Genomic DNA, 27,201 nt, shown 5'->3' with positions numbered 1-27,201 from the left:
CACACTCTGAACAGTCATCTGGGGAGGGAGCAGGGGTCAGGCAGGGGACGCTGAGGTGAGGGCCGGGTGGGGTCCCAGCGTGGGGGAGGGGCGCCACCCCTGCTGGCTCCCTCTCTTCGGGGTTGAGGCTCCGGTTCTTGGCAAGCGGCCCCCCATCCCCGGGGCTTCTGCTCAAGAGCGACCAGGCAGCCGGCCCAGGCCCTGGGGAGAAGTCTGTCTTTTGTGCCCACCCAGCTTTGCCTCCCGAGGTCCATTCTGCTGGGCTGCACCGCCCCCACATACCCGGGGATTCTGCCTGGGGCTGCCTGGACCACTGCTACTCAGGAAGGGCAGTGACGTGGGCGCCTCTGCAAGCAAGGAGTGTGGGCCCCAGGGCCCGGGCCAGGCCTGGTCCACTGCCCACGTCAGGGCCACGGTCCAGGGGGCCTGACCACACACAAACAGTGCACGGGCCCGAGGCCAGCTGCCCACGTGGGGGCACTCAGATGGACAGGCTCCCGGGGTCGGGTCAGCACCCTGCCTGCCGGGCAGTGGGTGAGGGCCCCGGTGACCCCCTCTGTGGGCGGGACTGTGCGCTGGGGGCTGCCCTCCGCTGGCCATACCCAGGCATACCTCCCGGGCACGAGCGGTGGCCCGTTCAGCCCAGTGGCCACATCTTCTTCCAGTCACCCAGACCCTGCGGAGCGCGGCCCTGGAGGACTGTGCCCTGTGCCAGGAGACCCTGTCATCCTCCGAGCTGGCCGCCAAGACCCGAGCTGGAGACTTGGAAGGTGCGTGAGGGGCCGGGGCCTCCCCTCTGCTCTGGCCTGCAGGCTGGGGGCAGCCCTCCTCCAGTGGGGGCCCCCCACCAAGGCCGTCAGGACTTGTGGCTCTCAGGGCAGGGCCCGGGAGTCCCCAGCATCCTCACTCTCCTCCTCGAGTGAGAGTCAGGATTTACCTGTTGGAGCTGGCCTCGTGGCCTGGCGTGACCCCAGGAGCCGCATCACTGGGAGGGAAAGGGTGGACAGCGTGAGAGGAGGCCTCACTGGGGTGGGGGTGGGGCGGTAGGCGGGAGCCAGAGCAGGGGCCCGGAGGGCAGGGTGGGAGGGGCGGGGGTCTGCAGGCAGCAGACGGGGGAGGGCAAGTCCTCGGGCGCAGCTTGGGGAGGAGGGGCCGGAGACGGGGGCCGGAGACCATGGTCTCTCCTGGGCGAGTGGCCTCGCCGGCGCCGCCGCGCTCACGGCTGGTGCAGGGTGGGCACCTCATGTCTGGGGTGTCTCCCTGGACAAGGTGGCTCCTCCCAGCGCCTTCAGTCCCCGCCCCCCGAATTCCAGAGCAGCCGCCCAGGGGCTCTCTCCAGTGAGCGCCTAGAGAAGGGAAAGGGGGTGAGACCAGTCGTGGGGGGCCGGCGCTGCACCTGTAGGGGGCGGGGCCAGCCTCGGGGCGGGGCCATCCCCGGGGCGGGGCCAGCCTGGTCTCCGGGAGACGCCCTCCCTCGCATCCCCTCCCCCAGCTCCCTTGACCTGCTCTGGAGCCGGGTTGGGCGGGGCTGCGGGGGCGCCTGAGGCTCCAGCAGAGCCTTGATGGGGAGGTTGACAAAGGGGGTTGATTTCTTTCATCTGTCAGCCCCCGTGTTTGCCCGAGGACCCTGCCAGACTGGATGCCGGCCGGGAGAGGCTTGGGAGAGGGTGGCCTGGGTGCACCTCGCCCTGAGTCTTGGGGCGACCTGCAGGCTGCTGCCACAGGGGTCCGATCCAGGCGCCTGGCCAGCAGTCCTGATACCTAGCCAGTAAGGAGCCTCTCGAGGACCGGAGGCTCCTGCATACCACCAGCCTCCGACCCCCGCCCCAGCCCACCGGCCCTCACTGCCGCCCCCGGCACCGCTGCCTCGGGCTGACCTGTCCCCCACTGTCATTGTCACAGACCCGCCCGAGTGGGTCCCGGACGAGGCCTGCGGCTTCTGCACCGCCTGCAAAGCGCCGTTCACAGTCATCCGCAGGAAGCACCACTGCCGCAGCTGCGGGAAGGTAGGCGGGTGGGCGGCTGGGGCTGCCACCTCAGACATCCCGGGGAGCGTCTGCACACCCCGCGCCCAGGTCCAGGGGTCAGGACCGATGCTCCGGGGCTGGCGAGGACTTAGGAGTCCTGTGCAGAGAGACACCCATGAGCCCTGGGCCCTGCTCTGACTTGGCACAGGGTGTGGCCTTGGGCTTCCCAGGTGGTGCTGGCGGTAAAGAACCCGCCTGCCAATGCAGGAGGCACGGAGACCTGGGTTCGATCCCGGGGTCGGGAAGATCCCCTGGAGGAGGGCATGGCAACCCACTCCAGTATTCTTGCCTGGAGAATCCCATGGACAGAAGAGCCTGGTCCATGGGGTCAGCAAAGAGTCTGACAGGACCGAGCGCCCTAGCACGCATGAACGTGGCCTCGGGCACGCAGCCACTAAGTGCGATGGTGCGGTGGCCAGTCCTGGGTCCTTCAGACCTGGGGGTCTGGTGGGGGCGGAGGGTCTGAACTGGAGCCTGCCGCAGCCTTGGTGTAAAGCCAGGACCCCCTTCCTCAGCCTGGCCTCTTGGTCAAGACCTGCCCCAGGTTTTCCTGAAGGTCCTAGCTCCGCGTTGGGGAGCGGGAGAACCCCGGGTGGGAGGAACGTGCAGGTCGGCCGGCCAGGGGGCGCAGGGCTCTGCTCCCGCCCTTGCTGGCCGTCCCCCCAGGAGGCGCAGGGCTGCGGAGGGCGCTCACTCGGCCGCGCGCTCCCGCCTCCTAGATCTTCTGCTCGCGCTGCTCCTCGCACTCGGCGCCGCTGCCGCGCTTCGGGCAGGTGAAGCCGGTCCGCGTGTGCACGCACTGCTACATGTTCCACGTCACGCCCTTCTGCAGCGACAAGGCGGGCGTCTGACCGGGCCGCGGGCCGCGCCGCGCCGGGCTCCCGGGAGGGGCCCCCGCTGCCCGCCCCGCCTCCGCCACCCGGGCGGGCCGTCCGCTGGCCGGAGGGGCTTCGCCGCGTCTCATCTGCCTGCTGGCCCCGCCCCTGCGGGGGCTGCGGGCGCCGGGACTCCAGAACTCCAGTGCCTCCGCCCCCCGCCTGCAGGGCCCTCTGGCCCGGTGCAGGGCCCCACGGAGGTCAGCTGCAGCCAGCGCGGGGACCTGGGGTGCCAAGCCCGGGCCGGGGTGGATCCCGCTGCCTCGCTGAGACGCCGTCGGAGGCTCAGCCGTAGCGGAAGGTCCGCTCTTCCTGGGCGGGTGAGAGGGGCCACTCAAAGCAGCCGCACGGCTTCCCCCATGAGCTGGCCGAACGGGGAAAGACTAGGCTGTCCTCTCTCTCTGCAGGGCTCTGCGCCCACAGCCCTCCACCCCCTGCTCCCCTCAGGACCTTGCCTAAACCACATGTCTCATTTCTTGTTGGAGAGGGGGCGTGCAGAGCAGACCCTGTAGTCCTCTGGGCAAGCGGCCGGCCCCTGCTGTGTTCTGCCCACCTTGGTCCTCCAGCTGATGGGGGGCGGGGGGCACCAAGCAGCAGGCAGAGGTATCCCAGCTTCCGAGGCCAGGGCGCTCCAGGGGGCTGAGGACCCCAGTGATGACCTCTTGGCTGCCCTTACTCCCATCCCTCTGACCCCCTGGGACCCTGGCCCCAGAGTGGCCCCAGGCCCCAGCACGGACACCTCCTCAGGCTTAAATCTCAGGCTTCACATTGCAATGATGATTGCAGTTTTATTTTTAGAGAGATGACACCTACTGCTTCTTTTATAGCATAAAATCCAATTACTGTTTGACAGTGGAATATACACGCACAAAAAAACAGCTTGTGTGGGAGAAGAAAAGTATATAATGGAGGGTATATTATGTATTGAGATTATTTTTATTTTCTAAATGCTGTAATTCAAAACCATTTCCATAAATCTATTTAAGGATTGCAGACACTCTTATTTCTCGTGTGAGCATGGATGGACTCCTTTTTCTTTGTCTGGGACGCGATGGGGTTCTTGCTGAAGTGTGCTCTCCTCCAGGAAACGAGGAGGGCTTCTGGACTCCTGGGACAGTGGGAAGGCAGGACGTGGCTTGCCACCGTCCCCCAGGAGAAGGGTGACCACCCCCTCCTCCACCCCATTCCACTCCCTGCGATGGGCTCCAGCCTCCCCCACTGCGCACCCATCCTGCCCAGCACCCCAGGCAGGCCAGCAGACAGGTGGACACCCACACGGGGCGGGGGCACAGGAGAGGAGAAAGACTGTTCGTGTCCTGGAGGCTGGTGGTGGCGGGAGGACCACTGGCAGCATATGGGAGGGCCAGGGCTGGGGTACACCACCCTTGGTCGGTGGGTCTGGGCTCCTCCAAGGCCCCTGCTGCAGCCTCCACTGGCCACCAGGGGGCACCCTACCCACCGCCTCCTCCCCACTGGGGCCTGGTGGCCAGGGCGTGGGAGCTTAGAGCCCTGCTTGCAGGGGCTGTCCCACTGTGGTGGGCACTCCAGGTCGGAACAAGGCCCCCAGCACACACGCACCCAGCAGCCAGGCACTTGTTCTCAAGGAACTGCAGGCAGGTGGAGAAACCAGAGAGGGTCCTGGCCCAGCAAAGATCACAGGCTGGGCGGGCCTCACCCTTAATGGCAGCGCAGAGTGGGCAAGAGGGCTCCTGGTCAAGCTGGGCACTTCAGACCACCAGGGCTGGGGGTGGGGGCTGACACCATGGAGGGGGAACTTCCCGGTCATTCCCAGCTGTTCCTGTTCTCGGGACTCTGCAGAAGTTGGGGGCCGGTGTTGTTCAGTCACTCAGTCGTGTCTGACTCTGCGACCCCATGGACTGCAGCACACCAGGCCTCCCTGTCCATCACCAGCTCCTGGAGCTTGCTCAAACTCATGTCCATCGCGTTGGTGATGCTATCCAAGCATCTTCTCTTGTCATCCCCTTCTCCTCCCGCCTTCAGTCTTTCCTAGCATCAGGGTCTTTTCCAATGAGTTGCCTCTTCACATCAGGTGGCCGAAGCAGTGGTGCTTCAGTTTCAGCATCAGTCCTTCCGGGGGGAGGTGAGCGGGACCCAAAGTTCTGCCCTAAGCCACCTCCATAACCCAGAGTCCTGGAGGCTCTTGTCTGCTCTTAGGTCCACCAAGAGCCACCTCCTGGGCACCCCCCACCCTCCTTGGCCCCCATCCTCACACTCATTTTCAGAGCAGAGTCTCAGACTTGTTGCAGGAGTCAGTGAACCTCTCAGAACCTCTCCTGTCTGTGAGACCGGGGAGAGACAGATTCCAGGCTGGCACAAGCTCAAACTTAACCTCAGCCCAAAGGCTTAAAAACATGCGGCCTGGGTTCTGCTGGTGTGTTCGTTTCCAAGAGTTCAGCGCGGGTCAGGGGCTGGGTCCTGCACCCGAACTGGGCAAAGATGAGCACTCCCACATTCCAGACCTGGCCTGCCCTGGGGGGTCTGCAGGTCTGGGGGCTGAGCAAGCTGGGCCTTGCGGGGTGGGCAGGATGCCGCTGGAGAGTGGGATACCAGAGCTACACAGACACAGAACAGCCCAGTTCGAAGTGGCGAGGGTCCCGGTGAGGGTGGAGTCCAGATGGCGAACGGGGGGTCACCCCAGGCACCAAACACTGGGCTTCGAGCAGGGGAGGACACAGTCAGATCTGTGGTCTGGACACCTTGTGGGGAGGACGAGTTGGGGGGGCAGACCCCAGGGCCCGCACTGCTCCATTGCAGGCAGTAATGCAGCGTAATTGCGGTCGCTGCTTTGACCTGGCTGTCTCTCCACCTCGTCACTCAGGACCGCCTTGAGCCCTACAGGCTGTGAGCTGAGCACCCTCTGATCGAGGCGGCTCAGGGCGTGCTTGCCCGAGCCTGCCCGGCTGCCCTCTGGGTCTAGAAGCCGCTGGATGCCTGGGGGCCTGGGATAGGGGCTCGGGCCCTCGGAGCATCCAGTTGGACACTGTGTGGCCTTATGATGGTGTGTAGCAGCCAGGGCCAGATGAAGGCCACCTGCGCGTGTTCTGGGAAGCCCAGAAGTCTTCCTGGAAGAGGCGGGGACGCAGGCCAGAAGGCCTAGGCCAGAGAACGCAGACAGTAGGGCTGGGAGAGGGATGCTGGGGTGAGCCCTGAAGCCCCTACTGTCTGGGAGAGAGTTGCCGTCTGCTCCAGGCTCACGCTCCTCAGGGCTCTGGGAAGAAAGGGCCTTGGAGGTAGCTGGCAGGGGCCGAGGGGCGGCAGTAGGGCTGAGCTGGGCACAGGTCCTGCGCCCCCAGCCTGGGCCCAGGCCCTGGGAGAGGAGCAGGCTGGTGGCCCTGAGCCGCCCGCGGCCACACCCAACCCCGCAGCGGGCACCTCAGTCTGCACCACCTCCTTCCTTCGTAGGTTTTTCCCCCTGAAAGAAAGTTTAAAAGAAAATCTTACTGCTTTGCTTTTGGACATTTTTGGGTATTTAAGACAATCACCTGTACATTGTCCAGGGGTCACTGAGTATGGTTGGAAAACTCTGTAAAGAGAAACAAATATACCCCACAAATTGTTCACAAGTATAATGAGCTTCTTTCCTTATTTTACATTTAAAGCTGGCATGGACACCATGCTGATGAGGCAGACATCTGGTTCATCCTCATGCATCTTGATTTTGCTGTCTTTTGGTACGCTGGGGACAAGGCTTTCCCTAGTGTTGAACTCTTTCGCAGTCCCGCCGTGCCCTTGCCCGGGTGGCTGCGCGCCCTTTTACGGAACTTGATGCTGACTGCGACTAACCAGGCCCCGCGCCCATCTCCCTACGTGGAGCGTGCGGACTGAGAGGCGCTTGTGGGCTTCCCTGGTGGCTCGGTGGCAAAGAATTGCCCGCCAGTGCAGGAGACGCGGGTTCGGTCCTTGGCTCAGGAAGAGCCCCTGTGTCACAGAGCAACTAAGCCTGCGCGCCGCGACTGCCGAGCCTGCGCTCGGCGAGAAGGGAGACCACGGCCGCGAGAAGCCCGCCCACCGCACCTGCAGAGCGGCCCCCACTCGCCACAACTGGAGGAAAGCCCACGAAGCAACGAAGACCAGGCACAGCCAAGAAGTACAAAGATCTCTAGAGAAAGAAGCGCTTGCTGATTTGGGCCTGATGTTCGTGTCTCTGCCACTCCTGACCCTGCCCTGCGCCTGGCATACTGCCTCCCAGGGCTTCCCATGTGGCCTTCACCGCACCCCATAGCAACCTGAGGCCGCTACTGCCAACTCTGGTTTATCGCTGGGGAGACCAAGGCTTGGAGAGGTTTAGGGACTTGGCCAAGGTCTTGTGGCCAGACAAAAATCTGGGGTGGCTTTGGGGGAGGGGCCAGTGACGGAAGCCCCCGGGGCTCGCCCCTGGTCCTGGCACACAGCGGGCGGCTTGCAGGCTGACCGCCGTGCTGGACTGGGCATGGCCCTCCAGCCCCTGACAGATGACCCCAGAGCTCATCTCTGTCTCCCTGCGCTTCGGTCCCTGTTGGAACCTGCCACCGCCCGGGGTCTGCACTGGGCTGGGGGAGGGCGCCAGCCCTGACCGCTCACTCCCAGCCTCCTCCCCCGAGCACTGGGCCTGGGGACACTGGGGGCAGCAGGACTCCAACCCAGTGACCGAGGGGGCGAGAGCGAAGGCAGGACAGGGCCTGGCCACCCTGGCGGTGTGAGAGGGTTCTGGAGGGGGAAGGGCCGCACACACGGTCTCCTCCTGGGGCAGTGCTTCCTGACGCTCTTCTGAGAGCCACAGGCATGTCCCCAGTGTGTGTGCTGGCTGAGGGCTGGGTGACAGGCGCCCTTAGACACTGGATCCAGGGCAAGGGAGCTGGGGCCCGGTCAGCATGGGAGAACTTAGGAAACAGTCTTCCCGAGGGGTCCTTCCCTCGCAGGATCCTGGGGGTGGCGAGTTCGCCAGCCTTTCACAAGCTTCCCCGCAGGACTCCTCCTAAGGTCCTCCAGTGCCCAGAGAGGGGCGTGTAGTTCTCATTTCAGAGGTAGGGAAGCTGAGGCAAGGGTGGGGTAGTGGACGAAACCCGCCCAACAGACCCCTAAGGCCTCCTGGACTCAGGCCCCGCAACCTCTTCCTGAACCCCCCAGGCTAGGAGCCCTGAGGTGAACTGGGCTTCTCCTAAGAGCAGCGGGGGAAAAGAGTTTGGAGGAAGGGGCAGGGAGAGGGATGTGGGCTGGGGGGTTGCCGCTGGGGGCCTGGGAGAGGGGAGGGGAGTTGGGGTGGGTAGGAATGGTCCAAGGCCTGTCTTGGACGCTAAGTGAAGGAAAAGGGTGGGGGCCTGGACTCCCAGGGGGAGGAGGCCTCCAAAGCCTGCTTCCTCCCTTCCAGTGTGGCCTCGGCGGGGCGCACTCTGACAGGCTAGGTCTCTTCACAGAAGGGGCAGGGAGAGCTGGCCAGGCGTGGGAGATGGGGTAGGCCAGGAGGCTGATGGCCCAGCCTGGGCTCAGAGAAGGCTGCCTGGAGGAGGTGACTGGGCCCTGCTGGAGACCTGCTCTAGGGAACAGTCCCAGGGTGGCACCCTGCCATCCTTGGACCTGGGCCAGCCAGCACCGACCCAGGGCAGCCCTCAGTGCCTACATTGCCCCTTCCACGGGGCAGGGGGGTGGCGCGCATTGAGGCTTTGCGTGCAGACACCTGACGGGTCCCGGGCAAGGCCACCCCATCCATCCTCCCCCTTGCCCCAGCACCCTCAGCTGGCGGCCTCGGACTCTCCCAGGGGAGCTCTGGACTTGCTCACAGCCGCAGGTCTGGCCGTGTGGGACCACTTCTCCTGCTGGCTCTCTCCATCCCTCCATCCACTGCTCAACACACGTGGCGTTGTGGGGCTGTCCCCCGCCCCAGCCCCACAATGGGACCCCGACGCCTCTGCCCACACCAGTCGGCCCACGTCCCCATCCACCGTTCACTGTGCGGGGCGCCCAGGCAGCGTGGACCCCGCGGGCACGGGGAAGTGGTCCGTCCTGGGTGTGGCTGAGGGTGGGGGTCCCCCAAAGGCCTAGATGTAGTCAGTGGCGCAAGGTGGGGACCACGCGCAGCCCTGCAGTCACATCTCTGCCCCTGTGCTGCCACTGTGGCTCAGAGCGCGCCCCAGGCCCCTCAACAGGAAGGAGGTGGGGGCCCAGCAGGTGCGGTCACACCGGCACACGTGCAGCTTCAGGGCTGCAGCCAGCAGCGCATCCCTCACATAACCAGGGGTGGCCTGACCTTGCAAACACCGAGCGGTAAGCCAGGGGTCCCGCCTCCAACCCCCAGAGCCCGCGATGCACCCCGGCCCTCCTTTACCCTGCACAGCCCTGGCTGCCCCCCAAACTAAGTGGAGGGCCCAGCACTCTGCGCTTGCTAGGGGTCCGCCCTGACCCTGGGGCGACTGTGGAGCAGGGGCAGGAAGGGCCAGAGCTCACATCCAGGCAGTGTTTTGCGTTGCGTTTTCACATTGCCCGCAGCTTGCAGGGTCTCCATCCTCAGCGCAGGGGCTGCACCTGGACCCTAGGCAGTGACAGTCAGGAGTCCTAACCTCTGGAATGCCAGGGAATTCCCTGGAAGTGCTGTTTTAATGTCCACGCAGGGCTGTCTAATGCCAGTTTCCAAGTTCCTCGCTGGGGTGGGGTGGGGGTAGGCACACCTTCTTAACCCCCTCTCTCAGATCAAGTTGCGCTGGGTCTGGAGGTGGTTTGGTCCCCATGCTCCTGTGTCACCAGCCCTGGGTCACATGTCTGGCAGCACTAATCATTCTGTTGGGAATGCTGGGAGACCCTGGCAAGTCCTCAGGATTCCCAGTCTTTCTGCCTGTAAACTGGGGATGTGGAAGCCCAAGGAAATGCATACATACAGTCACTAGGTCCTGGGACTGCACGTGCTTGAGTTTTAGTGTTTGCTCTCTTTCGTTGGCAGCAGCACTGGGGAATCCAGTCATTTATACCCCACTCTCCAGCCCGAGGGCCCCGCTTGCAGGAGCTCCCAAGCCAACAATCTCAATAACCTCTGAGAGGGAAAAATCAAGTGAGAATGAGGCCCATCTGGGGCTGCCCCCACCCCCAGGCTGCCAGTTCTGCTTCTGTGGGCCAGCTTAGAGTTAGGGGTCATTAGGGCCACCCGCCAGCCAGCTGGGTGCTCGATGAGAGCTCCCCTCCCAGGCAAAGCAATTTTCTTCCCTAGAAAGCGCTTCCGTGGCCAGAGGGGACAAGCGCTAGCCTCTAGGAATGTCCCCACCCTTTGGGCCAGACGTGATCACGAAGTCCTCTACTCATGGGGGCCCGTCTAGACTGTGGCGGCAGAGCGTTACCCCCTTTTTCTCAGATTCTTCCTTCCGCCCTAGGGTCCACTGGGCGGCTCTGAGGGACCCCTCCTGCCGTGGGCCTCAGTTTCCCCACTGAGATCCTCAGGAAAGCCTGACCGTTAGGCTCAGACCGTCTATGCCCCTCCTCCAAGCCCAAGCCTTTCCCGGGGTCACGCTGTGTCTGGCGGGGAGGGTTGTCGTTGTTTTGCAGCTTCAAGGAAGACCCCCGAGGACACCGCGAGGACCCGAACTTCCGCGAAACCAGTGCGGCAGCAGGCTCGGGGCGACAGGTTCCTGCGCAGAGGACGCGGACCAGCGGACTGGCGGACCGGCGGGGTGTCCGGATCGCTCCCCGAGCCCCATCGGACACTCGTGCGGGGACCGGACGGAGGGCGGCCCAGCCGCGCTCCGCTTCCTCTCGGCAACGCGTCCGACCGCGGCGCCCTCATTGGCCGCGCGCCCCGCGGCCGACCATTGGCTCCGCCGGCCCTACTTTACATGGCCCGCTCTGGGCCAATAGGCGCGAGGCGCCTACTTAACATGCACGCTGGCCTCCAATCAGCGGGCGCGGGGGCCGGGCCCCCACGTGCTGTTGCTAAGCTTGGGCTTCTAAATTGTTACTACCGCGGCGGGCCTATCCGAGCGGAGCCTCGCAGCTGTCAACATTCTCGGCCCCGCCCGAGGCTTGCGGCCGGCTCCCATTGGCCCCGGCCGGGCCCAGGGCCCGCCCCCGCCGCCCGAGCGCAGGCTCCCATTTGCTGCGCCGGCCGCCGCTCGCCCTTATGTGTCAATTTGAGGGCCGCGAGGCGAAGGGGTGGCGGCCGAGCGCTCGGGGAGTCCGCGGGCGTCTGGGGAAGTGGGGCCGCCGGGCGCGCGGGGCGGGCGGCGAGCGGAGCCGGCCGGGCAGCGGCCGCCGCCGTCCCGAAGCGCGCACGCGGGGGGCGGGCAGGCGGGAGGATGGAGCTGAACTCCCTGCTGATCCTGCTGGAGGCGGCCGAGTACCTGGAGCGCAGGGACCGAGGTAGAGCCCCGCGCCCCTTTGTGCGGCCGGACCGCGGGCGGGCGGGCGGGGCCGGGACCGGGGGCCCGCTGACCGCGCCGTCTGTCCGCAGAGGCCGAGCACGGCTACGCGTCGGTGCTGCCCTTCGACGGCGACTTCGCCAGGAAGAAAACAAAGGCGGCCGGCCTGGTGCGCAAGGCCCCGAACAACAGGTACCGCCCCCTGCTCGCGCGCGCGGCGTCCCCCTCCTCGGCCCGGGCCGCGGGGCTTTACGCCCCTCGCCCGCCCTGGAGCGCGCTCCCCACCCCGGGCCCGACCCTAGCTCGCGCGGCCCGGTGGCCGGCCTGGAGGAGGAGGCGCCCGGGCCGCCGCAGCCCCGCCCGGCCGGCCGCGCCCGCCCCGTCGCCATCTTCCCCGCGGGCCGCGCCTCCTCGGCCTCTCGCGTAAACAGTGCCACGCGTACAGCGCCCGTCGCCCAGGGTCTCCTCCCGGGGCGGCTCTCCTCCCCAGGCTTGTTCTGGACTTCACGGCGCGGGAAGAAAGTTGTCAGGGGCGCAGGCCGGCGCCCCCTGGGTCTGGGGAAACTGAGGTTCGGTGCGGAAGCAGCGTGGGGCCGTTGGCCCTGACCTCTGCCCGCCGCGGGCCGGTGGGCTGCATGTCCGCTGAGAGCAGAGCCCGGGTGCTGGGCCAAGTGCCCCCAGGTCCCCGGGGTCTGCAGGCTGGAGGCCCTGCCCCGGGCCCCCGGTACCTCACACGGTGGCCACCGCTCCCACCCAGCCTCCTGACCCAAGTGAAACTCCAGCGATCTGTGCCGGGGTCCCTGTCTTTTGGGTCAGAGGCCCTTTTCCTAAGGGGCCGGGAGAGGCTGCAGGCTGGTGTACTGCAGGCTGGCCTGGGACCCAGGCCGAGGAAGCCCGAAAGCCCGGGTGCACGCGTCTGGGTGGGGAAAGGAACCCTCAGCTAGGGCCCCCTGGGGGACTCCACTCTCTGGCTGCCCTGGGGGCCGCAGCACACCTGGCGGTGCCCAGCGGCCCATGTCGGTTCTGGCCCATGTCGCCAGGTTGGGAGCTGCACTTCCAGGGGGCTTGGGGGCCTCTTGGCAGAGGGTGCGGCTCATTCCTGTGGCCTGCTCGTTCTTGGGAAACAGAAAGGCTGGCACAGGGACCCATCTCCTGTGACGTCCTGGCGCCCTGGGCCTGGCAAGAGAGCGGCGAGGTCTCCATCTGTTCTAGCTGCACATGCTTCTGCGTCCCAGCCCCGGGTGCCCTCCTGGGGACTTTGGGGCAGGGCGTGTGCGGGTGGAGGGGCAGCAGCGCCTCAGGGCTCTTCGGTGAGCCAGCTAGGCCCCCGCTGTTGGTTCCCACTGTCCCAAGCGCCCTGCCACCCATGGAAAACTTTGGGCGGTGACTTTTCAGTCCTCTGGCTCGGATACCCAAAGCCAGTAACCAAGAGCATAGCTAGGGCTCTCCTGCACGTGCTGGTTAACGGCCACCCAGCCCCATGAAGGAGATGTTATTTTTATCTCTGGAGCCGAGGAGAGGGCGGCACAGGAGATTGAACCATTTGCTAGGGCCACCCTCCCGTCTCTAGGGCTCCTGTTCCGAGGTGGGCCCTCTGCCCCCAGCACTCTGCTGGGGTGGAGACCTCGAGGGCACTCGGGAGTGACCCAGAGGGCCTTCTGAGGCAGGGTGCGCCGCCCTGCTGCCCCTCTCGGGGAGCCCCGTGCTTTAGTCACCCCAGGGCTCCCAGGACGCCCCGCCTGGCTGTCCTGGCCCAGCAGGGCATCGGGCAGCCCAGACCAGCGGCCAGGGTGGCTCAGGGCACAGGATGCAACGGCCTGACCTGGCGGGGCAGCTGCACGCGTGCAAGGCCTGTGCCCTCCTTAGGTGGGGGAAGGGGTGGGCACAGAGGGGACCAGGATGAGGCCTGGGAGGTGGAGCAGAAGGGCAGTGCGTGGAGGGGGGATACGGTGACCCCCACCATTGCTGGGGCTACTGGAAGGGGCATTAGTTCAGCAGGAGGGCACAGGAGCTGGCCCCTGGTCAGGGATCCAGTCCTATAGGGAGGTGGGCACAAGAGTGCTTCCTTCCAGGGGTTAAAGGGAGGAGCCAGTGGTGATAGCAAGGACCCACCTAGCAGGGCCCTAGGCAGGCAGTCCCTCCCCTCCCCAGGCCACTGTGATCCTGGGACCCAAGTGACAATCTCCCCACAGGGCTCTGCAAGCGTCGGGGACGAGGGGAGAGCTTCAGGAGGGCTTTGGCCCCCTCTGTGTGCCCAGGCTGCCCGAGCAGCGCTGCCTCCGTCCGTGAGGGTCAGGCCACCAGGCCCCTCGCCGAAGGACACTGGCCGCCCCTCACACCCCTTACGAGTGAGCAGACCCACAAATCCGCAGCGCCGGGCTGCCGTCCAGGCCAGCAAGGAGCCTGACGGCTGTGCCCCCGCCCGCCAGCCCTGGCAGAGGTTCGGAGGCGCCCTGCCCAGCCCATGTGATCAGCGAAGCCCTCGAGGCCCTGGAACGTGGAGGTTCTGAGGCTCCACAGGGCGGCCTGGGAGCCAGCTGCCCGGGTGGGAGGAGAGGAGGCCTTGGGCCCGCGGGGCTGTGCTGGGACCCTGAGCCGTGGCAGGTGGCAGGGACAGGCCGGACGGGTGAGCCCATGGGGTTGGGATGGGAGACACCTGACCCCGGGCTCCCGAAGCAGGAGGGTGAGGGTGGGTGGGCAGAGGTGGCGGGGCTCCGGGAGAGAGCGGGGCGTGGGCCCGGGGCCCATCTGGTTGGGCTCCGAGGTGGCCTGGGTCCTCTGCCCACTCGTGAAGCTGCCTGGGGAGCCTCAGGGCCCCAGCTGGCCTGCCGCCTTCCTGCCTGGACGCAGAGGGTGGCCTGAATCCGGGAGCTTGGTTGCACTGCCTGCGTCCCGCAGGGCATTACCACGGCCCTGCCCTCTCTGGTGCTTAGACTCTGTGCTTCCATCCTAAGGCAGCAGGGTTTGGGCAGCAGAGGGGGCCGCTGGCCCCAGAGATTCCGGTCCTCCCAGGCCTCAGCCCTGCAGGAAAGCAGAGGGCTGGCCTCAGTCTCCCCACCAGCCCAGAAGCACTCATGTCTCAGAGGCTGCCTTCTGGGCTGATACCCCCTGGCCCAGGACCACTCTGCTCGCCGGGCATCCCTCTGGGAATGGCGAGCTGTGAGCCTACGGTTCTGTGAGCCGGATGGGGTGGGGCGGTGCCCTGGCTGGTGATGCTGGGCCAGGGTGCATAGGTCCCCAGGCTTGGCCTCTGTGCCTGCCGGCCAGCACTTGGCCTTCTGTGCCAGCCCAGGTGGCTCCCAGTGCCCCCCTGGCCTCGGGGAGTGGGCAGCTGAAGACGCAGGTGGCTCGGTGCCCGGCCGCCTTGGGAACAGAGGGTGGTCAGTCCCAGGGCCGGCTGCTGCTGCTCCGCTGGCCTGGCCCACGGCTCTGGAAGGGGCCCAGCCCCTCCTGCTGGCTGGGCACCCTGGACACGGCAGCACCCCTCTGTCTCTTGGTCACCGGGGGTGAGTTTCCCCAGCTTCCAGTCAGCCGCTGCTCGCCTGCCCCAGCCCTCGCCTTCCTGAGGCCCAGACCCTCCCTGTGACGTCTTCAAGGTCTCCGGACCCCCGGGCGGGGCCTGCACCCCGGCGCCCTGGTGGTGGGCAGTGAAGTGAGCTCTGTCTCTGTTTCTCCAAACAGGTCCTCACACAATGAGCTAGAGAAGCACAGGTAAGCGGCCTTGCCTCACCCCCCCATGAACCTCCTGGCTCATCCCACCTCCCCTTCTGCCGCGGGGGTGTTGCAGCCACCCCTCACCCCCTCTCCCTGCCTTTTGCCTCCCGGCCTGGCTCGGCACACTGCTGGGCGGGCCCTAGTCCGGGGAGTGCAGGCGGCTGGGCTCTGCTCCCCGGTTCTGCTAAGCCAGATGACGGAGCTGGGGCTCCAGGTCCTTCCTGCCCTTGGGAGCTCAGCCTGCGGGATCCAGAAGCAGGGGGTCTGTGTGGAGGGTCAGGGACTTGGGGTGGAGCCCTGTGTGCTGTGTGTCAGTGAGGGCCGGCTCCCTGGAGGAGGAGCCCATCTCTTCTTGGGTGTGCGAACCCTTCTGGGAGCAGCTTCTTAAACCTTTATGATGCTGCCCACCTACCAGGAAGGTTTGGCCCTGTCGGTCTGGGGGCCCCGGGCGCCTTGGGGCCTGACTTCCAAGGAGTTCCGAGTGGTCCTGTCCACTGGCGGTGGGGTGGGCGGCCAGGGCCTGGCCACGTGGGCCTGGTGGGAAGCTCTGCCCTGGGCAGGATCCGGGGGAGGCCTGCTTCATGCCCACCTGCTGGCCACAGAGCTGGGCCCGCTCTGGTCCTCCTCTGAGGAGCGTGGGGCCTGTGGTGAGGAGGGCAGCACGGTGGCCTAGAGAGGCAGCCTCCCCAGCCCCGATGAACTCCAGGCCCTGTGCCCTACGCTGGCCCTCCGCTCCCTGGCTGGCCCTGGCCTGCGGTCCGGCTGCAGGCCTCCCTCTGCAGGGGGAAGCAGGCCTGGCCAGGCTCGGCCTCTGGGACAGGTGTCCTTGTGACCAACCCCAGCAGGACCGACAGGAGAGCCATGCGTGTGTCCAGGAGCCCCGGACTCCCCGGGGACGTGAGCGGTAGCTCTCTCCTGACCTTTGCTTTCATCTTCGGACGGGCCGGTTCTTCCCTGCTCTCTCGGCCTGGAGTGGGGTGGGGCTGGGGGTCTGCACGCGAGGTGGGCAGTCGCAGCTCGCTCTGGAGCTCGGCTGGCTCTCCGTGTGTCCCCACCCCCACGCCTACGCCCACAGCAGCACCAGCTTCCGCCCCCTGGGATTGGAGCCTCTGCTGGGCAGGCGCTGAGTGGGGACAGGACACCGTGTTCTCTGGAGGAGCTGCGCTTCCTGGATCGCTCCTGTGCATTTGGGGGGTTCCTGAGAGAGCCCGCCTGGCCCCGGGTGGCTCCCCAGCCAGAAGAGACGGCCAGGCTTGACTGGGGCCTGGAGCCTGGGCCCGTGGGGTCGGGGGTGCCCTGGGGAAGGCTTCCTGGGGTGGTACCTGGAGAACAGCCCCTCAGCACAGACAGAGGGGGATGACGACGGAGGAGGGTGAGCAACGACATGGCAGCCGGAGGAGGAGGCGGACGAGGGCTGGCCTTTGACCCCTGCAGCCACCCCTTGACCCTGGCCTTGGCTTCAGCCTCCTTCTCCCAGAGCCAGGCCTGAGGCTGGGCCCTTGGGGGCCCTTTTGAGACAGGGGTGGGGTGGTGGGCAGCCTGGGGTCTTCGTGTGCCCCCCTGCCCAGCCCAGCGCAGGGGCCTCTGTTCCTGGCTGGCCCGAAGGCAGGCGTGGTCAGCTCTGAGGAGCCCAGGGTCCTAGAGCGGGGGACTGTGTGGGGGACCTCAGCTGTGGCTCGGCCCGTGGCTGCCTGGGGCTGGTGCCGGATGCGCTTGGCTGCTGGCCACAGGAAGGGCCGCCTGTTGTCCCCGGGAAGGCAGGAAGCATCTGGGGGTCATCTTCCCTGGATGCTGGCTTCCCTGGAGGTGTGCCACCTTGGGCCAGTGGGCTTCCGCTTCCCAGACTTCTGAGCCAGCGGCCCCTCTAGCCCACCCAGTCTGCCCTGCTCCTCCTCTGTCCCCTCCCCAGAGACAGCAGGTCCAGCCAACCTTCCAGGGCCAGAGCTCGGCTTCTGACCCCGGTGACTGGGCCGCAGTGGCTCAGCTCCAGGCTTTCGCTTTTGTAGGGGAGAGGGGGTCCTCGATACCCCACAGTGGGGCAGTCCCCACCCGAAAGGCCAGCCTGGGGCCCTGGGTGGAGCCCTGCTCACCTCTGTCTCCCTAGCGTGGGTGTAGTTATTTGGCTCCTACGCGTGGGTCCCTGCATGGGAGGTCTGCAGGGCAGCTGCCCCCGTCTGCCTGGTGCAGCCCCACCAGGCCTTCTGCCCCCTCACAGCAGTCAGTATAGGGAGACAGGGAGAGCGGGCTGCTTGTCCCCCGTCTCAGGCCCCGAGGGTCTGAGGGTCACTGTCCATGTCGCCTCTGCACTGGAGCCAGGTCTGGGGCACTTCAGAGGGCGGCCACCCTGTCCCTCGGGCCCGGGGCACCTGGCGAAGAGCGGGGCTTTCAGAGACAAGCTGGTAGGGCCTGTGTCGGGGGCTGAGCTATGGGCAGGAGCTGCCATTAGCAGTAAGCAGTCGTGCGGGTCTGCCTGCCGGTCCACACTGGGTTCCTGCAGGAAGCGGCGGATGTTCAGAGCCAGGTGCAGCCGCAGCGCGCTGGCGGAGGGCCTGGCTCTGGAGCAGCTCCTGAGGCGGGCTGGGCCTACCCCAGTGCTGCCCGGCTCCTTGGCACATCCCTCTGGCTCCGAGAGGTGGGGGGAGGCCCGCTGCCCACAGGGATAGACACTGGGGCCTGCCCAGGGCCCCACTGCTGGCCCTGTGGCCCAGCTGGATGCTCCCTGTCTGGGGGCTGGCTGGACAGTTCATCCTGAGTTGAGCATGGCATGGCTGTAGCCAGCGGCTTCTCCTTGTCTCTTGACTTTTTTCTGACTTCTAAAGAACTCTGTTCGTGGACGTCGTGGGCAAGCATGGACCCCCAGCCCCCATGCCCCACCCCAGGGGCAGCATCCTGGGCAGCTGGGTGCCGAGCCTGCCGCCCTCTCTCACGTGGCCCTCGGGATGGGAGCGGAACCTCCACCCGCTATTTCGTAACTCGACTTTGTCCCCGACGCCCGCGTGCAGTCTGCCTGTGTCCTGGGCGCCCACGGGGTGCTTCGTGATGGCTCTCCAGGAAGCGCAGACGGTACTGCTGCAGGGTTGGGTCGGGTCTTGTGGGTATGGAGGTGGAGATGGATTCATGGGGCCAAATTCTGGACCTAGAAATGCTGGTTGAGGGTTGAGCCGCCTTGGTGGCCCTTCAGAACTGCCACCTCACCAAGGAGGCCGTGAGTGCCCTCTGGGGAGCCCAACAGCGAGTCACGCCTTTTCTACGTCAGCCCACATCAGCACCTCCTGGGCGAGTCCTTTATAGGCCGCGGTGAGGCGGTGTCGGTTTTGTTAGGTCAGCCGTTCACGCCCTGCAACTTGCCTGAGTGTGCCGCCTGCCTGCTTTTGCGCAAAGGTGCTCCTCTTTTTGTCGTTGACGTGTGCGAGCTGAAGACGTCACCAACACTAACTGCTTGTCTTGTGTGTGCACTGCAGATATTCTCCTGCTGTTACTTGTCTTTCACCTGTGTTTTTTCTCCCTTGTACAAATGTGTCTTTCCTTGATTGTAAAAGTAACATGTGGCTTTTTAGCACAGAGAACCTGGAGGATAGAAAAGGACACACAAAGCCACGCCACGTGGAGACGCGCGCTTCCCACTCTCCTCTCTGTCCTGTGGAGTCTCGTGTGCGGTTACCGCTCTATTTTTCGGCTGTTTCTTGGGTCGCTTGTCACAGGCTGCTCTGTCTGCTGACACGCCCGCTCTGCTCGTGGCACGGAAACGTGGAGTACCCTCCGATGACGTGGTTGCCTCTGGGTGGCAGAACATGGGGGGTCCTTTTCATTCACTTTTTTTCCTTTGGATTTGCACCTTCTGGTTTTCCACAAAAGATGACGTACTGCGTGTGTACTCAGATGGTGGATTGTAAGCATGGCCATTTGCCTGAGTGGACGGGGAGCCCCACTCGTGAGCTGGCTGCAGGTGGCAGGTCAGGAGGCCCCAGGGGTCTCACAAAGTCGTGCTTGTGCGTGAAGCTGTTCACTGGGGCCTGAGGCTGTCGGGCTGTAGGCCTGCTGTGGGCCCCTCTCACAGCTCCGGTGCCCACGGCCCTGCTCCGGGTGGCCTGGGGACTGAGCTCAGCCTCAGTCCCGTGTTCTGGATGTTCTTTCTAAGGTCAAGCTCGAGTTCACCTGGGGAACTTTAGGCCCTGCTGCCTGGGGCTGGGGTGCCAGCTGGCAAGGGGCTGGTCTGCAGGACGGTGATGTGTGGACGTGGATGACTGGCCCTGGCAGCTGGGTCAGCCCTCCCCCCATGAGGTGGGGCTGTTATCACGATGGTGGGGGGGACTCCTGTGCCCTCTGTCTCTGCACTTTGGGGCCCCTCTCTGTCCAAGGGACGTGGCCATCGTGGCCCACTTTCCTTCCAGAGTCTGAGGGAGACTGGCTTTGGAACGAGGGCGTTGAAAGGTGGAGCTGCCAGGGTTGGCGCCCGAGGAGGGGGTCGTGTGTGCTGGGTCTGACGATGGCGGGGCAGCGGGGCGGCAGGGCCTGGCTGGGGTAGGGCATACCTGCCCTCGTCCCTCTCCTGAGAGTGTCGGCTGAGCGGGCAGCTTGGTTTGAAAACCACTTGGGTGGCCTGCAAGGCCTCCAGTGGGCACGTGGACGTAGCAGAGGCCCCGGCCATCAGCGTGCTTTGAGGGTGAGCCTGGCCGCCCGCCCCTGACGAGAGGAGCTGGGGAAGAAGGGCGCTTCCAGGTCATGGCTCCTCGCCCGAGGCCCCAGCCTGGGCAGATGCTGTTGGGTCTTAGGGTTTCGTGAGGAGACTGCGTTCACCTGCGTGGACACAGGGCCAGCATCTAGGGCGAGGAGGTTTCTGAAGGGCCCCGGACGCGGGTGTGGGGCTTGTCCGTGGCCTTCCCCGATGCGGATGGACTCACGTTGCCATGGTGATGAGAGTGCCCAGGGAGCACCCTGTGCTTGGCGAGGCGGGGGTGGAGAGCTCGTCAGGGGCGTCCTGGCTTCTCCCCCGAGTTGTCTCCATGAGGCTTCTGGGCCCCACCGTGGAGCGAGGGGACAGCAGGGGAGCCGGGGCTCTCGGAGCCTGGTGGCAGCACTGGGGCCCCAAGGGCCGTGCTGGCCCCCGTCCACTGGGGCTTCTGGTGGGCTGTGGGTGCCAGGGGGCTGGGGGCGCTGCCAGCTGGGCTGGGAGAGGCACCCGGAAGCGGCCCTGGGCAAGCAGGTCTGTGCAGAAATCTGCTAGCCCCCCACCCTCCTTGTCCCCTGAGCCCTCAGTCTGTTCCGCTGACCTGCCCCATGGGCCGAGCTGCCTCTGCTTGACCCGTCATGTCTTTGGGTCTTTCAGACGAGCCAAACTTCGGCTCTACCTGGAGCAGCTCAAGCAGCTGGTGCCCCTGGGCCCGGACAGCACCCGCCACACCACGCTGAGCCTCCTGAAGCGCGCCAAGATGCACATCAAGGTGAGCAAGGTGCCTCCTCGCGGCTCCGCCACCCTGGGGAGGGGCCCCGGGGCCTGAGGATGGCTGTGGGCCGCCCGGCAGGGGCTCCACGGGGGCTCGTGGTCTCTGGTGGGTGAGGAGCTCAGCCGTGGCGGGTGCAGGTTGGGTTCTGTGGGGCGTGGGTTGGGGGGTGGGCTATAGATTGCCCCCTAAGGCCCTGGCGTGGGAAGAGGCTCTGGCAGGCATAGGGGTTGGTCTCCAGGAGCTGGCATTGGGGTGTGGACTGAGTGAGACGTTGCCAGGGGCTGGCCCTCGAGGCCTTAAGACTGCACGCCTTAAGATGGGGGACCTTGAGGTGGGTGAGTTCAGTCCTTCCGCAGGGGCCCCCGATGGTGTGGGTGTGAGCTCCTCCATGCAGGGTCTCGAGGGGACTCAGCTGGTGCCCCGGGGCCCTCACGGAGAGGCCGCGGCTCTGTGCCCTGGGAGGTGTGCAGAGGGCAGGCAGGCATGCGGCCGCCAGATTGTGCAGGCAGGGTGTCGTCTGAGTTCGAGTGCTCCAGGCCCGCTCGTGACTTGGTTTGGTCAAGCTGGCTGGTGGCCGTGGGCCTTCTAGAGGTGGTCAGCAGACGCAGAGCAAAGGGCTGGGGCTGGGGGGCTGGGGGCTGGGGGCTGGGGGCGGTGAGGAGGCGTGCATCAGGCCTTTGGGTCTGCCCAGGCTGGCTGCCCTGGGGCACACCCCCCACCCCCAGGCTCATAGCTCGGCCCCGCCCCCCCAGAAACTGGAGGAGCAGGACCGGCGGGCGCTGAGCATCAAGGAGCAGCTGCAGCGGGAGCACCGCTTCCTGAAGCGGCGCTTGGAGCAGCTGTCGGCGCAGAGCCTGGAGCGCGTGCGCACCGACAGCACGGGCTCCGTCGTCTCCACCGACGACTCGGAGCAAGGTGGGCCTGGGCTGGGGGGCTGGGGGGCTGGCCGGCTGGCAGCTGCGGGGTGGGGGCGGCACTTACTCGAGGTGTGGCCCCCGGGACGGGATGAGGAAGCTAGGCCGGGTGCCCCGAGGGTCAGGGACAGTGGAGGGCCCTTCGTGGGCCCGGCGCTGACCCGCCCCGTCCGTTCTCCGCAGAAGTGGACGTCGAGGGCATGGAGTTTGGCCCCGGCGAGCTGGACAGTGTGGGCAGCAGCAGTGATGTGGACGACCACTACAGCCTGCGGGGCGGCGGCTGCAGCCACGGCAGCTTCGGGCCCCCCTGCAGGCGGCCCGGCCGCCCTGGCCTCTCGTAGGCGCTGCCCTCCCCGCTCCTCGGCCCGCCCGCCCGCCCGGCCGAGCGCATCGACCCTCTGGTCCTTGAAGCCTCTCCACGGGCCCACTGCTGTGCCATTCTGGAAGCTCCGCCGCCGCCCGGGCTGCCCGCCTGCCGGTCAGGGCCCGCCGCGCCGCCCGCTCCTCCCACCCGGGCAGGGACCCCTTCGGGAGGCGGGGCCCAGCTCCCACATCCGGGAGTGCAGCGTAGCCGCCCACCGCGTGTTCTCAGATGCCCAATCATTCCAGAAGTATTAAATGTCATTGCTGCAAACCTCGGCGGGCGCCGTGTGAGGGGCTTAATGACCACCACGGGGAGCTCGGACCCCAACCCCGGATCCCAGCAGAAAGGAGTGGACCGAGGAAGGAAGCGTGGCTCTTCGTCCATCCGTCCATCTGTCTGTTGGTCCACGTAGGCTCCTGAGGCGTGGACGGAGGGATCCGTGAAGGGCGGGACTCGGGTGAGCACCCTGGGACCGTGGGTGGGCGGCAGCCTTTGCACCTGCAGGCGTCAGGAGCCAGGGCTGGGCTTCCGGGGGGGCTGCCAGGCTACCCCACCCTGATTTGGGCGGCTTCTGCTCTGTTCTTAGGACCCTCAAATGTGCACACGCACGCACCTAGGCACACACGCCTGCTCGCACACACATGCATACATGCAGACACAGGTGGTCACTGGACCCAGAGGGCACACGTCCTGGGGCCTTCAGGGGTCAGTTGGGCAAATGCCAGCCCCTGGCCTGTGCCTGGTCCCCCCTCCCACCCCCAGCCCACCTGCCCAGACTGCACAGGGCAGGCACTCCTCCCAGCGGGGGCTGGGAGTCGAAACCACTGGGTCCTCAGAGGCTCTCTCACCTGACTTTAAAACACCACCAAGCAAAATGTCGCTGCGTTTCTCAGGGGCCCAGAACAGGGCTCCCGGGAGAGAAGCTTTTCCCCCAAAACGAAGGAGAAACACTTTTAAAGAGAAAGCGCTCTGCTGACTTGGCCGCTGTCGCTGTGTGCCGCCTATTTCCTGTACGAGATTTTTTCTACTCTATTTTCCTAGCCGTTATCGCGTCCTTGTTTGCTGAGGGGTGGGAGCGACCCAGCGTCTCAGGGACTCGTCCGTCTGTCACCGTCGTCCAAGTGTGCCTTGTGCCCCGTGTCTGGCCCCACCCCGACCGCCACCACCAGCATCTCCCGCGTGGCTCACGGGACGCCCCCAGGTGCCCTCCTGGCCCTCTCCCTGCAGCCAAGCCCCCTAGGAGCGAGACTGCCTGGCCAGGTTGGCCTGGGGGCTGTGCGGCGGCAGGGTACTGTTCTGTCTCCCAGCGGGAGGGGCTGTGACCTGTGGTCCTCCTGACCCCCCTCCCCCGCTGCGCAGTCTGACCTCCTAGGGTCTGGGGTGGGGGGGCGCCGCTAACCCGAAAAGTAGGTTCCTTCCTGTACCCAGCTTGAAGCCTCCCTTCTCCCCACCCTGAGCAAGGACTCCGGATGTCAGACACTGGCAGCTTCTGAAGACAAGCGTTCACCCTGCGTGGACAGGCCTGGGCATTAGGAGGCTTCTCCTGGCCTTTTGTCCCCAAGGCGTCGTCCCCGGGGAGCACACAGCAATATTTGGGTGGGGGGCTGTGGGCCGACTCACAGTACTGTCTGCCCCTCTGTCTTGTGCGTTGTAGCCAATTTCCAGATTGCGGCGGGGAGGGGGTGGGGAACTTGGTCTACCCCAGGAGGGTGGCCTGCTGAGGCACAAAGGGGTCCTAGGAGACAACTCTGGCGCAGAACCTGCCCCCCAGGGGCCTGGGAGGGTGGTGGGGAGCAGGCTCGAGGCGGGGCCGTGCAGGCGGCTGGGGCACTGCTCCATGTCGTGGCAGTTGCAAGGCAAGCTGTGCTGTTGGCGCCTCCTTCCGCTCCTCTCGGGCCCAGCGTGGCCAGGGGGGCTTCCCATCTGCCTGAGCTCATCCACTGAGCGTCCTCGCAAGGACCCCACACCCTCGGAGCAGGGCAGGATCGCCCACAGTTAAGAGCCTTCCTTAGGACATGCACCTGCAGGCCCCTGGGGAGCTCTGTGTTCTGAATTCTGGAGCACCAGCTCTCCCGCCACCCCCATCCTCACCCGCTACCCCCGGAGGTGCTCTGCTCTGGCTGGCAGAGTTCTCCCCAGGTGACCATTGTGGCCTCAGCTGACCTTCCTGGCCGGGAGACGCTCAGCCTGTGACTTTGCAGGCCATGGTTCCCCCAAGGACGGGGGGGTGGGCGGGTTGGCCTCACTGGCCACCCAGGTATGCTGGGGCCCCAAATGTCACTCCTCGCCACCGGCAGATGCCAGTGAGGGTCTGTGCTGGAGCTGCTCACGTGCCCTCCCCTCCCTGGCCTCCTGCACTGGTGGCCAGGGGGGCCACAGGGTCATTAAGAGCAAACCTGAGTGTCTTGGGGTCTGTAGAAAGCAACTGGGACCAGAACAGGGCCCGGGGTGGGGCTTGCCTGCACCCTTCCTCCGTTTGCCCTCATGCCCACGTGGCTCTTGGTGTCTGAGATCCTGGAAGCCTGGGCTCGGGTTTGGGTGCACCCCCTCACGGCGTGAGGCAGCCCCCGCGCCTCGTCCCAGGCTCCACTGGCTGGGGAGGCCGTAGGAAGCCCCCCCCCCCCACCGGTGCGTCCCTGGCCGTCCCCATGCAGGGCGGGTCTCAAAGCGTGGTGCCCAGCTCGCTTCCCTGGCGACGGGGCTGTGCGCCTGCCTGGTTCGGTCTTGAAGGCCCCCGTCTCCTGTGGGGCTCCGGGCAACCCCATGTGCTGGGTGAGGCAGGCTTCCCCCACTTGCCCACCCCCGTCTCTTCGGGGCCAGCTCACCCGGGCCCCCCCACTGCGTGCATGCAGGACTCTGACCCCACACCTACCCAGCCATGTCTTGGACACAGGGCAGGTTCCGCGCCAGAGTAGGGGATCAGGGGATGCCGCCCAGGGGGCCTGGTGCTGGCCGAGTGGGCATGTAACAAGATCCTCGCTGGAAAGAGAGGGCCGCCCTCCCAGCCTGTTCACCGGGAGGGACTGTGCTGTGCCGTTCTGTCTTTGTAACATAAATACAGATTTTTATACCTCACCTCTCTGTCTTCCCGTTCTTTCCACCCCCGTGTTGGGCTTCCCTCCTCAGTCCCCTGGGCGGCCTCGGCGGTGCTCACCACCGTATCGGGGCCTCGGCTTTCTGGGGGACCCTGCAGACCACGGGCCTCCCCTTCCCAGGAGCCGGCCTCTGGGACCAGTGGACGTCCCCTGGAGGCGAAGGTGGGGCTGAGGTGGAAGCCATCCCCCTGCCGTCCTGGGCCTGTTTGCCAGGTGGGAGGTCTTGCTGCCAGCCTCAGACTCGGCCCCTGGGGCTGGGGCACTGCCCCGGGACAGGGGGGCCCTCAGGGCATCCCGGGCCGGCCAGCTGAGCGCGCCTCAGCCGCCGCCCTGTCATGTGCCCTTCGTGCATGGCGGCCACTGGCTCAGGGCAGCTCTGGGAGAAGCCCCGGGACCTGGCCTCGGTGTCTCCAGAACGCCCTGTTGTGCAGGTGGGGGTGTGAGGCCCCAGCAGAGGCACCCCAGGAGGAAGAGCCCCCCCCCAGGGGTGGAGAGCTGGGGTGGGGCTTTCCTGGGAACCGGCCTGCGATCCCGGCTGGCCGCAGCCCAGTGAGGTGGCTCCCTGAGGTCTGCGGGCAGGTGAGGGGCGCCTGCGGGAGGGGATTTGGAGGGACCCCTGGGGACTCTGAGTTCCTCCTCCGTCCCCCAGCAGAAAGCAGTACTCCGGCCTCTTGTACTGGGCAAGTCCCTGGGGGCACCTCTAGTAGAGAAGAGAACCCTGCCAGGAACACAGCTGGGGCCTTGAGCCACCAGCACTTGGGCTTGAATGAGAATGCGGATATCTGAACTCCAACTGTTACTATTGAGTTTAAATCACTACCACTTTTAAAAAAAAATTCTTAATTTTTTTGGCTGAGCCACACAGCATGTAGGATCTTAGTTCCCCAACTAGAGACTGAACCCGCTCCCCCGGAATGGGAAGTGTGGTCCTAACCACAGGACCACCAGGAAGGCCTTCCACCTTTTACTGAGGGCATGAATGCTTCAGGTGATTAGTGCTGAGGTCCTCCCCCGGCCTGTGTCACAGGAAGCCCCGTCTCAGGCAGGGTGCCTGCCTTCCTCGGGTCACCTGCCGGAAGGTGGTGCCCTGTGACCTGACCCTAGCCCTCTGGGAAGCCTCCACCACCGGATGCCTTGAGTTTATAGCCAGGCCCCCTCACCCCACACCCAGGCGGGCCACCTGCCCATGCTCTCCTTGGCGGCCAGAACAGCCTCCGGTGGTTTTTCTGCCCCGTTGCCTCCAGGATTAAACCCAGCTGCCTGCCTTCTCCCCATCCATTCCTGTGCCTTCGGCTCAGCCCGAGCCCACCCCGGCCCCGCTCTGTCCCTCCGGAGCCCACCCCGGTCCCGCTCTGTCCCTCCGCGCTCCCCTCTGTTCGAAGCTCGATCTTCCTGTCAGTTTTTAAGGCCGCGATTTGGCCGCCCAGCTCGGTGCTCGTCTAAGCTGGTTGCTCAGGCTGGTCACTTCTCTCCTTGCCCAGCGCCTTGCCAGGCAGGCCTGCAGGGCACTAGCCCTGGCGGGATCTCTTGCCCATTTAGTCTGCAGTGGCTCTCGCCCACTCCTTCCTCGTTGCCTCCTCGGCCTGTCCTGATGCTCTTTACCGGACCCCAACCCCCCTCCAGGCCCCCGGTGCCCCAGCCCCACCTCCAGCAGCTCCGGCCGGGGGTCATCTTGGTCAGCGCCTCACCCCCACCCACTCGGGAGTTTGAGGACTGAGTTTTCCCGGGTCACGTGATTGTCAGTGATGGTAAACAAGCTGGCTCTCCTCCCACCCGCCCCCAGCCCCACAGCGTAGGGCACGCGGATGGTGTTCTGGCCGGAAGGAGCAGGAGAGGAGGAACGAGAGCCAGCTTTTGTTCGGCTGGATGTGGACACTCCTCTGGACCCGTGTCCTCTGGCCGTCCGGCTCGCTCTCTGCATGGGACACCCCCTGCCTCTGTCTCTTGCCATCTGTCACTTTTGTGACTGCAGGACGGAGCTTCGCACACTGTGTGTCACTTCCCACTCGGAGGGTGGAGTCCCGCCACCATCACAGAAAGCTACATCTGAGAAGAGACCACCTTCAACGTCAGACTGCAGTCTGACGCCTCTGAGAAGTTGTCCGAAACCCAAAACACATTTTAATATCAATAGGAAAAAAAAAATAAGATTCTCATTGGAAGGAAGGAAACAACAAACTTCGTTTTGGTCTGTTTAGTCCAGCCGGGTCTCAGACTTTATCAGGAAGAGTCGTTCCCGGTCCCCTTTACCTTTTGCCTCCCTGTGCTGTGTGCTTGTCACTCGGCGGTGTCTGACTCTCTGCCACCCCGTGGACTGTATGGAGCCCACCAGGCTCTGCTGTCCACGGCCATTGTCCAGGCAAGAATACTGGAGTGGGTTGCCATGCCCTTCTCTTTGACTCCCTCAGTTCAGTTCCCTTAAAACCCCAGAT

The 27,201-nt window shown here is 65.6% G+C and overlaps 2 protein-coding genes across 3 annotated transcripts in view; both read left to right on the top strand.

Moving 5' to 3' along the window:
• The window catches only part of ZFYVE28 (zinc finger FYVE-type containing 28), a 100,359-nt gene extending 95,575 nt beyond the window's left edge, over positions 1-4,784 (top strand). The window contains exons 11-13 of the mRNA XM_018049829.1: positions 666-770; positions 1,903-2,006; positions 2,747-4,784. Of these exons, the coding sequence (XP_017905318.1) occupies positions 666-770; positions 1,903-2,006; positions 2,747-2,878 (341 nt within the window). The 3' untranslated portion in view covers positions 2,879-4,784. The remainder of the gene's footprint in view (positions 1-665; positions 771-1,902; positions 2,007-2,746) is intronic.
• On the top strand, positions 11,034-24,749 carry MXD4 (MAX dimerization protein 4). 2 transcript variants are annotated; one of them, XR_001918225.1, is made up of 7 exons: positions 11,034-11,239; positions 11,331-11,430; positions 14,920-14,949; positions 20,279-20,393; positions 21,149-21,311; positions 21,494-22,131; positions 22,716-24,749. XR_001918225.1 is itself a non-coding variant. In XM_018049826.1 (6 exons), exons 1-6 carry the CDS (start codon positions 11,176-11,178, stop codon positions 21,649-21,651), a joined length of 630 nt encoding a protein of 209 aa, XP_017905315.1. In that variant the 5' UTR covers positions 11,034-11,175; the 3' UTR covers positions 21,652-24,749. The 2 variants fall into 2 exon arrangements, 1 of the variants encoding a protein (XP_017905315.1); XM_018049826.1 differs by having other exon boundaries at positions 21,494-24,749.

Source organism: Capra hircus, chromosome 6, assembly GCF_001704415.2.
Source record: "Capra hircus breed San Clemente chromosome 6, ASM170441v1, whole genome shotgun sequence".
Classification (NCBI taxonomy): Eukaryota; Metazoa; Chordata; class Mammalia; order Artiodactyla; family Bovidae; genus Capra; species Capra hircus.
Note: the sequence above shows the minus strand (reverse complement) of the source record. Positions and strands in the feature narration are given on the sequence as shown.

Bases quoted from the DNA above. Each gene is read 5' to 3' on its own strand.
- MXD4 (XM_018049826.1), top strand. From the start codon at position 11,176: ATGGAGCTGAACTCCCTGCTGATCCTGCTGGAGGCGGCCGAGTACCTG. The intron at 11,431-14,919 runs GTACCGCCCCCT...TTCTCCAAACAG, and splicing joins CGCAAGGCCCCGAACAACAG to GTCCTCACACAATGAGCTAG. The intron at 21,312-21,493 runs GTGGGCCTGGGC...CGTTCTCCGCAG, and splicing joins CACCGACGACTCGGAGCAAG to AAGTGGACGTCGAGGGCATG.